General features: G+C 37.4%; 1 protein-coding gene across 2 annotated transcripts in view; it reads right to left on the minus strand.

Moving 5' to 3' along the window:
- The window catches only part of FAP (fibroblast activation protein, alpha), a 175,698-nt gene that overhangs the window by 106,945 nt on the left and 57,827 nt on the right, over window positions 1–10,926 (minus strand). Inside the window, exons 3-5 of one of the 2 annotated variants that reach the window (XM_006866989.1) lie at window positions 6,193–6,291; window positions 4,466–4,560; window positions 3,477–3,551 (exon numbers count right to left, since the gene is read on the minus strand). In XM_006866989.1, the coding sequence (XP_006867051.1) occupies window positions 3,477–3,551; window positions 4,466–4,560; window positions 6,193–6,291 (269 nt within the window). The remainder of the gene's footprint in view (window positions 1–3,476; window positions 3,552–4,465; window positions 4,561–6,192; window positions 6,292–10,926) is intronic. The other variant, XM_006866990.1, reaches the window with a different exon arrangement.

Raw genomic sequence — 10,926 nt, forward strand, 5'->3', positions numbered from 1 at the left:
GTTCTGCTGTGCATGGGGTCACTATGAGTCGGTTCCAACTCTATGGCACCTGACAACAACAACAACAGTCCTGATGTGAAATGAAAAGGATTTGCAGAAACAAAATCAGCCTTACAAAAATACTAAAAGTGTTTTTGGACAAGGACCTAACAGCACCAGACAACAACCTGGGACTAACATATATGGCAGCATCACCCAGACTCAACCCAGATACAGAAGAATTCAAAATAAAATGGGCCTATAAAATTGAAAATAGAGAACCAGAGTTAAAATTGCAATAACCCAAAAAATATAAAGTTAAAAAGAAGGAATAATGTAGCTACAGAACTTCTAAACAAAGGGGAAATCAAATTGATTTCAAGAATAAATAAATGAATACAAATAAACCTAGCTGTAACCGTAACATCTAGAACAAGCCTTACTCCTAAACCTAGTTCAACTCTTACCCCTGACACTAAATGGAGTCCTAGGCCTTGCCTAGACCTAGCCATAGTGCCAGTACTAACCCTCACTCCTTACTCCTATCCATTCACTCTATCTCCCAACCAAAAAGAAACTTAGAAAACAACTGCTTGGCTAACCAACTGGAAATGAAATATATATGTGCCCACTCTAAAGAAAGGTGATTAACTGGAATGCTGAGCTTACTGAGTAATATCATTAATATCACATGCAAGAAATATTATGCTGAACATAATTAAAAATCATTTGTAGCAGTACATCAACAAGGAATTTGTAGAATTCAAGCTGGATTCAGAAGAGGATGTGAAACAAGAACTATAATTGTTGACATCATACATATCTTGTCCAATAGGACAGAATAAAAGAAAGTTGTCTACCTGTGCTTTATTGACTATGCAAAGGCATTTGACTGCATAAATAACAAATATGGATAACACTGTGAAGAATGAGAATTCCAAAACACTGAATTATGCTCATGGGGAAGACCAAGAAGCAGATCTGTATATACACCAAGAGGCAGACATTCCAATAGAACAAGGGTATACTGGTGGTGGTTATGTGCTGTGGTGTCGGTTACGACTCATAGCAACCCTGTACAGGGTTTCTGAGGCTGTAAATCTTTATGGGAGCCGAAAGCCTCATCTTTCTCCCGCGGAACAGCTGGTAGTTTTGAACTGCTGACCTTGCGGTTTACAGCTGAATTTGTAACCACTATGCTACCATACTATGCAATTTAAAATCAAGAAAGTTGTTTGTCAAGGTTGTATCTTTTCGCCAATCTCTATGGGGAGCAAATAATCTGAGAAACTGAATTATATGAAAAAGAAACACAGTGTTAGGATTGGAGGAAACTCATTAACAATCTGTAACACACAGATGACAAAGCCTTGCTTGCTGAAAAAGAAGAAGAAAATCAAAGATTACAATCTTCAGTATGATTAACACCTCAACATAAAGAAAACAAAAATCCTCACAACTTGTCCAATAAACAATATCATGATGAACTGGGAAAAGATTGAAGTTGTGAAGGATTTTGTTTTATTTGGATTAACAATGGAAACACTTAGTTAAGATATCAAATGACGTATTGTTTTGGGATAAATCTGTTGTAAAGGACCTCTTTCAAATGTTAAAAAGCAAAGATGTTACCCTGAGGACTAAAGTGCACAAGGCACATGCCATAATATTTTTAGTTGCCTCATAGATGCATCAGAAAGCTGGAAAATAAATAAAGAAGGCCAGGAAAGAATTGCTGTATGTGAATAATGGTGTTACTGAATAGACCATGGACTAGAGTCTTAGTGTGGTGCTGTAGGATAAAGCACTGGACTGAAAGGTTGGTTTGAACTTCAAGTCAGTGGTTCAAACTTACTTACTAGTCGCTCTTCGGAAACCCTATACAGGGTCTCTATGAGGTGGCATCCACTCAACGGCACTTAACAACAACTAGATGAACAAGCAAATCTGTCTTGGAGGAAATGCAGCCAGAATGCTCATTTAAAAGCACGTATTGTGAGATTTCATCTCACTTTTACTTTGGATATGTTATCAGGAAGACCTAGTCCCTGAAGAAAGACATAATGCTTGGCAAGGTCACTTTAAAAGTAAAGAAAAACCCTCAATGAGATAAATTGACACAGTGACTCCAACAATGGTTTTAAACATAGCAAAGATTGTGAGAATCACATAAGATTGGCTAGTGTTTCCGTTCTGTTGTACATGTTGCTGTACACGTTGTTGTTAAGTGTCTTCGAGTTGATTCCTGCTCATAGCAATCCTATATAGCATTGTCAAGGAGCAGCTAGTGGGTTTGAAACGCTGACCTTACAGTTAGCAGTCCAGTGCGTATCCTACAGTGCCACACCAAAGTCACTATAAGTCAGAACCCATTCAATAGCACCTAACAACAGAAACCATCAGTTTAGAATTATAAACGAACCTAATCTACAGGCAATAAGAAGGGTATGCTTCAATTCCAAATGAGTCTTGGCAAGGGTTTTTGTGGCCCTTTGTGCTATTTGTCCAAGTTCCAGAACTAAGTATTCTCAACCGTGGTTCCACCCTCAGCTCATAAAAAGCATATGCAAGACATTCTGTCATGCGAAAAGCTTTTCTCAGACACACCCCACACTAGAAATTTTCCCTTTATGATTCTACATTCATGGAAGTAAAACTTCTATGGTTTTCTTTGTCCATAGGGTACCCCACATCTAGGTAATTTATAATTTTGCCTTTTACAGTTGGGCACAAAAGAACTTCATTCAACATTTTATTTTGTTGCAAAAATGTTTGTCTTTCTTTAATTGAATGTGGTTTTTAAAATAATACAAATTGAAAATTAATTAGCTTATAACCTTTTTTGAAAAAGTCTATTGTTTCAATTGTATTTGTGTTGTGGTTAATGATTCAGGTACTTTTTACATAGGCTTTCAAAGTAACATGGAAAATTCCCTTCAGTTGAAAGTATTTCTAAAGATTGCTGGTTACCAAGACCTGGTGCCTACTTATCTGTGGGAAGATTATCAACTGACCATACAACCAAGAACCGACCCAGTGGCACCTAACAACAACAACAACAACCACTGACTGTATAGTATCTTGTTTGAGCAAGTGAGTTAAATATGCTACTCCTTGATTCTTCCACTTCCAGGAATAACAGGAATAAAAGCCCTTTATGAAGTCAAAATATGTGAGAATTAAGTGGTTTATAATGTCAAACAGCTTTAAAAACACAAGGATAACTCTCCTTTTTCTGGTGACTATCAGGATTCCTAAATGAAGTTTTCTTCCACGGATGGAAAATTGTTTCTACTAAATGATGGATGAGCAGACAAAGCCAAATTCTAAATTCCATGTTTCAATTATGCTTCTTGGGCTCATCTAGAATCCACAGTCACTTCTTGGACATTTTGAAGTAAAAGATCCCTGTTTCTTTTTATTTTTATCAATTCACTGTGGACTAGTAGGAGATATATAATCAGACCCACCCAAATTAAATAGCCAATTAAAAATACCTTTGAATAATCACTTTCTAGATAGGCAAATTCCCGATCAGGTGATAAGCCATAATTCGAAGCGTTCACGCTTTTCTGAAATTATGAAGAAGTTGTTTAGAGAACAGAATAATAATAATAAAAACCAAAAGTAAGTTTTCAGTTTTAAAAGAACAGCGCATCAGTGATACATTTGTACACACATATAATTTCAATGTAATTTTAGAAAAAGTGTATATCTTCTGCATACAAAATGATTTACTGAAAACCAAAGTAGGGAGCATACAAGAAGATGTACTTGGCAATCTCAAGAAAATTACAATGTTAAATTTGTAAATGGTTAATTTATATTACAAATTGGGAAGTTCCTACAAATTTCTAAATTACAAGTTAAAAAGTCCCTAAAGAGGTACAAATATAGCATCGTGAGACCTGTAAGGAAGAAGTAATGGAATCTAAAAAAAAAGAATCATGGACTACACAGAGGATGTATCATCTGAGGTTGGCTTTAAAAGATTTGTAACCTTTTCAGGGTGAACAAAGTAGGAAGACTGGAAAAGCAGGAAGGCAGAATATCATAGCAAGCATTTATTCATTGTTAAACTCTATTCTTACACATGATATTTTATTTAATTCTTATAATATTACAATGATGTATTATTATTATTCCCACTTTACAGATGAGAAAATTTAAGCATACTGAGATTGGTATATTGTGGCTCTTGTCCATACTTCCACAGCTAATTAAGTGGACGAGTCAGGATTTGAACCTGGAGTTTTCTCACTCCAAAAATTGAGTCCTTAACTGTGACACCATAGGATTTCCATGCAGGAGGAAAGTTGACAGGTGACTTAGAACCAGGCAATGACAGTGATCTAGTGTGACAGGAAGAGAGAACTGAAGGAGAACTAGAAGTGGGGAGTGAGCTTAGAAGGCAGGTTGATTTATTCCTGGGTCAGTGAAGACCTGACAAAGGTTTCTGAGGAGGAAGATGGTGAACAATACATACCAAGGTGGTATTACTCAAAATGGTATATGATTCTCCTGTTTCAATATTATACAGTACTATATTATTATCTGGAGATTGATGAAGATATTCTTGTCCTTTAAACAAAAAAGGGTGAAAAATACTTGAAATGATCTTCTGTAACAGGAAATACATTTATAACTGAAATTTACTATGTTTTTCCTCCTTGTCCTGTAAATGCTTTTGTCAGATTTAAAGTAAACTGATATTGGTAGGAAGAATGAAGACCTCTTACTTTATACAAAGATGTTATATTTACCAACAGCCCTATTCTAACAGGTTCAGAAAGTTTAAAAACAAAATTTTATTTATTTGTGATGCAGAATGCATAGGCTGAAAATAGTCTGCTTCCTTTCTTATTGTGATGAATATATATAACAAAGCATTTGTTAATTCAACATTTATTTACATATACAATTCAGTGACACTGATTACCTGCAGTACATTGTACAACCATGGAAACTATGAATTCCCAAATAATTCTACAGCCCTTCATTCAGTACCACTGAAGCAATGAGTTCTTCTCATTGCCCCTGCCTGTCCACTCCTAGTAATCACTAATGGGTTTCTATGTATTGCTTATTCTAGATATTTCTGTTAAGAGGGATCACACAATATTTGCCCTTTTGTGACTATTTTTACACAACATAATGGTTTCAAGGCTCATCCATGTTGTAGTATGTATCATGATTTCAAATTTTGGTCTTTTTTTTTTTTTTTTACAACAATAAAAGCAAGACATTTAAGCTATGTTAGATTTAGCTTAAATCCATTTCATATGCATTTTATTTTGTAAGAAAAAATTAAAATATTCATTTTTAGTGATATTTTAGATGCATAAATATAATGTCATAAGCAATTTAGTTGATCTCTTCATTCGTATGATTAGACTGATTCAATACCATTCTATTTTTATAAACTATAAGCAAATACATAAATCTCCAAAGCTTTAATTTTTTGTTGTCAGATTGGAATTTTGCCTGTTTTTTCATATTAACCAGTTTGACAGTAAAATTTATCTTTTGGTAAAATTTCCCATAACTTCTCCTAAATAGCTGCATAGTTCCCATTCTGAAAATTACATGATATACTCAAGTTATTTCAACAATGCATTCTCAGCTTTTACTTTTGTACTAAATGCCCCATTGTCTTCATACTTGTTAAGAGCCAAGGAGTTGGTTCCCACTCAGCAACCCTATATAGGGTTTCCCAAGCTTTTTAAATCTTTGCAAAAGCAGAACGTCTCATCTTTCTCCCACGAAGCAGCTGGTGGGCTGAACCACGGACATTGTGGTTCGCCGTCCAGTGTTTATTCTACGGATCCAGGTCTTCATTAGTAGTTAATGTGCCGTGGAGTCGGTTCCGACTCATGGCGAGCCTGTAACAGGTTCCGAGGCTGTAAATCTTTACGGGAGCAGAAAGCCTCATCTTTCTCCCACGGAACAGCTGGTAGTTTCGAACTGCTGACTTTGAGGTTCGCAGTCCAATTCAGAACCACTACGCTACCGGAGTTCCTTAGGTCTTCATTACAAATAGTCAAATCCAATTTTAATGGTTCTGTCAAAAGTACCTTGGTGAACGCTTGAGTTATCTAGATGGTTGCTCTTTTGTCTATTTCAACTGATATACTGCTTCAGTTGCCATATCATTTTTAGCATATTGGCACTAAAAATCACATATATTTTATTTAAAATAGATAAATAACTTACCTGAAATCCAGTTTGGAAAAAATGTTTTATATGAAAATGTCCCATTTAAAATATCCTTCAGTGTAAGCTTTCTTGTTGTACTGTTTTCATCATTATGATCTGTTGGGGAAGAAGAAACACATCATCATTATTATAAAGAAAGGTAATAACTCAAACTCTCAGTCTAGCCCTCAGCTGTTTTTTCTCATATAACGAAAAGCTCTACCATTTGCTAAGCACACACTGAACTCCTATCTGAACAACTGCTATGTGTTGTATTAAATATATTAATCAACTTGGCTAGACCTTGAATTTCAGTAATTTGCCAGTTATATAATGGTATGGCGGTGATGGGGGTGGTAGTTGAGTGCCACCAAGCTGGTTCTGACTCATAGCAACCCTCTATAGGGGTTATGGGAGCAGGGGTGTGGCGCTGTGGGTTAACGCGCTGGACTGCAATGTCGGTGTGAACCACAAAGTCAGCGTTTCAAGCTCACCAGTTGCTGCTCCTCGGAAACCCTTTACAGGTTCACTACCAGCTGTTCCGTGAGAGAAAGACAAGGCTTTCTGTTCCCGTAAAGATTTACAGCCTCGGAAACCCTGACTCGTTGGCACTTAACAACAACAGGGGTCGGAACCGGTGCTTAACAACAATAACATGGGGTTTATGAAGCTGTTAACTCTTAAACCTCATGCTTCTCCGGCTAAGCGATTGCTAGATTCCAACTGCTGAACTTGCAGCCCAGCTCATAGTCCATTATGCTACCAGGGTTCCTTATAGAATGATATATGAGGAATAAAGTATTGCTGCTGTGTTCCAGTCCATATAAGTGCAGGTTTATTGCAAACACTATGTGTTTAAACATGTCTGCAATCAACAGATGACTTCAAACATGTTCTCTCAGTAATATACTTGTCTTTATCTCCTTAGGGGTCCTTCAATTAAAAGGTCCAATCAAAATAGTGGCTTCTGAGGGGAACTACTGGACCAGTGAAATTTAAGGCAGAGAGGTCAGCTCAGAGGGTTATGCCAAATGTGTATTTGGGGATTCCAAAGGGGTAAACTTGATATATTTTCTTGAAGGATACAGGACAATCCTGGGGACATAACATGAAAATGTTTTAAGAAAATTGAAAACTGCATTAGTGAGAAAAAGGTCAAGAAAGTTGCTTCAAGGATTTTTTTTTTTTTTTTTTTCATCATGACAATTCACCTGCTCATTTCAGGGTAGCAAGGAGTATTCTATGAGAATTTCACTGGTAAATCTTACCCCATTCATCCTCCAGCCCTGATCTTGCCCATTCAGACTTCTTTTTGTTTCCCAAACTCAAAACAGATTGAAAAGGAACATGATTTAAATTGCTCAGGGATGCTAAAACTGCTGTTTTAACATGGTGTAAATAGAGGAGTGCAGAACTCTTTGATGAAAGAATAGCAAGGTGAGAATCCCATTTCAGTAGTGCATAGACCTACGTGGGGGATATGTCGAAAAACAATAGCTTCCCATTTTGACATTTTTGCTTAATGAAGGTTTCTATGACATTGTAGCAATACTTTTTACAAAGCAGAGTCTCAGTTTTACATTCAACAAATCATACACTTGGTTTCACCTCAGTCATTGTAATCCCCTCAATGTAGTATCATCTATCCCACTTTTTTACTGTGTTTCCTATTTCCACTTCTTCTTTCCCAACCCTTCTGAATTTTGTCCCTGGGTAAATGCTGCTCTTTTGACCCTGAATGGCTGGCCATTCAACAGTGTGCATACCTCACTAGTGTGTTATTCCCTCTATATATTGATCTATGGGTTGGCTGAAAATTGTGCCACAGGGGTGGGCTCAATTTCAGACCTGAAAGATAATTAAATGCCATAGTCTCAGTGTTCCACTACTAAGACTGATCTTTCTCATAATTTTGAGTTTCGTTCCACATTTTCTATCACCGTATCCAGGGCCTTATAATGTGACCTCTTTCAGAGCAGTTGGTAATGGTAGCCAGGCACCATTTAGTTCTTCTGGTCTCAAGGTTGAAGAGTCTGATGTTCATGTGGTCCTTTGGCCATAAGACTAACTATTACCAAGCATCTTGAATTTTCACCATTCTTCTTTCTTCCAGCAAATAAAAGCTGCACTTTATATCACCTCTCAAAAGCTTTTAAGACCCCAATTGCTACACCACAAATGTAGGAAGTAGAACATTGTGTTTGTGGACTATGTTACGTCATGGTGTCCCCTGAGACTACAGTCCTGAGCCCCTAGGCCCAGCATATCATCCCCTCAAGGTGTTTGGTAATATCTAAGAAGTTTTCATAGTTTTGCCTCCTATATGCTCCCCCACATTCAAGGAAACATTTGCAGTAAAGGTAAATGCCCATGTATAAATATCATCTGTCAAATCTTTATAATTTGTGCCTGACTCCCATGTCTGTTCAGCCTACATACTTATTCTTGTGTTGTTGTTAAGTGCCGTCGAGTCGGTTCCGACCCATAGCCACCCTGTACAGGGTTTCCGAGGGTGTAAATCCTTACGGGAGTAGAAAGCCTCATCTTTCTCCCGTGGAGCAGCTGGTAGTTTCGAACCGCTGACCTTAAGGTTCACAGCCCGATTCGTAACCACTACGCTACCAGAGCTCCTATCTACCCGTAAATCACGGTTATTACTGGATTGTACTTAATTTTATAATTTTCAACTCTTGCCCTCCTCTTCATGTCTTCCTAGGCCTTCATTATTTTTCTACTAACCTCCTTCTTGCTGTATATTGCCTTCTCCTTCACCCATGTTAACCCGTGCCTACCTTATATCTGGAGTCCTGGTATGGTGCTGTGGGCTAAAGTGCCAGACTGCAAAGTTGTTTGAACTATAAGGTTGGTGGTTCAAGCTCACCAGCTGCTCCTATACAGGGTCACTATGGGTCAGAATCGACTCAACAGCACTTAACAACAACAGCCCTATATCCAGTGAACGATTCACCCTTCCCTTCTACCCTAGGGGTTCTGGTAGTGTAGTGGTTATGAATCTGGCTGTGAACCTCAAGGTAAGAAGTTCAAAACTAACAGCTGTTCTTCAGGAGAAAGATGAGGCTTTCTGCTCCCTTAAAGATTTACAGCCTTGGAAATCCTGTATAGGGTTGCTATGAGTCGGAACCGAGACCACTGCACATAACTGCCAACCACCCTTCCACCCTGATGACCATCAAAGATTAATTGTTAGTGTGAAAACTTTTTCTTGACTTTTTACAATAGTGATACCATACACTATTTGACCTTATGTGATTGAATAATATCACTCCAAATAATAACTTCTAGATTCATACATGTTATATGGCATGTTGTTTTTCAGATTCATTGTTATTCCTCAGTGTTTTATAGTATTACATTGTGTGTATGTACCAAAGTTTAGTTATCCATTCTTCCATTGATGGACGTTTAGGCTGATTTTATTTTTGTGCTGTTGTGAATACTGCTGTGATGAGCACGGTTGTGCACAGCCTATTCAAGTTGTGGTTCTTAGTTCCCTAGGATACATACCAGGTAGAGGAATTGCTGGGACACATGATAATTTTATTTTCAACTTTTTGAGAAAGCTTCATGCTGTTTTCCATAGTGGTTGCACCATTTTACAGTCCCACCAGCTGTGTATGAATGTTCCAGTTTCTCCACATCCTCTACAACATTTGTTGTTTTCAGTGTTTTTTTTTACTTTGTTATTAATGCTGGACTGAGATTTTATCTCATTGTTGTTTTGATTTGCATCTCTGTGGTGCTGTAGGATAAGCACTGGACTGTGAACCACAAGGTCAGCATTTCAAACCCACCTAGGAAACCCTATACAGTGTTACTATGAGTCGGAACCTACTCAACAACACTTAGCAGCAACAACAATGCTGAGTGGCTCTGCAGGATAAGCACTGGACTGTTTCATTCCTCTGCAACTGGATGTCCAGTTTAACCAGCACCATTTATTAAAGAGACAATTGCTTTTTCCATTTAATGTGTTTGACCCTTTGTCAAAGATCACTGTGTTCTCAATTCTGTTACACTGATTTTTGTGTCTTTTGTTATACCAGTACCAGACTGTGTTGACTGTTGTGGCTGTGTAGTAGGTTTTAAGATTGGGAATGAGAGGTCTTCTATTTTGTTCTTCTTCTTTAGCAGTGCTTTGCTTCTCCGAAGTCCCTTCCTTATCATACAAATTTGGTGATTGGTTTTTCCATCTCTTTAAAGAATGATGTTGGATTGGGGATTGGGATCACATTATATCTGCAGATTGCTTTGGGTAATACTGACATTTCACAATGCTAAGATTTACTACCCATGAACATGGCATATATTCTTCCATTTATGTAGGTCTCTTTTAGTATCTTTTAGTAGTGTTTTGTCATTTTCTTTGTATAGGTCTTTAGTTCCTCTGGTTAGATTTATCCCTAAGTATTTCACTTTTTGGATGGCTAATTTAATGATGAATTAAACACTAAAGACTGAAGACCAGAAGAGTTGTGGGATGACATCAAGAATATCATACATGAAGAGAGCAAGAAGTCATTGAGAAGACAAGAAAGAAGGAAAAGGTCAAGATGGCTGTCAGAAGAGACTCTGAAACTTGCTCTCCAATTTAGAGAAGCCAAAGCAAATGGAAAAATTGAAGAGGTGCAAGAGCGGAACAAGAAATTTCAAAGATCAGCTCGAGAAGATAAAGCCAAATACTATAATAAAATATGCAAAGATTTAGAGTTAGAAAACCAAAAGGGAAGAACA

This window comes from Chrysochloris asiatica, unplaced genomic scaffold (assembly GCF_000296735.1).
Source record: "Chrysochloris asiatica unplaced genomic scaffold, ChrAsi1.0 scaffold00099, whole genome shotgun sequence".
NCBI classification, from domain to species: domain Eukaryota; kingdom Metazoa; phylum Chordata; class Mammalia; order Afrosoricida; family Chrysochloridae; genus Chrysochloris; species Chrysochloris asiatica.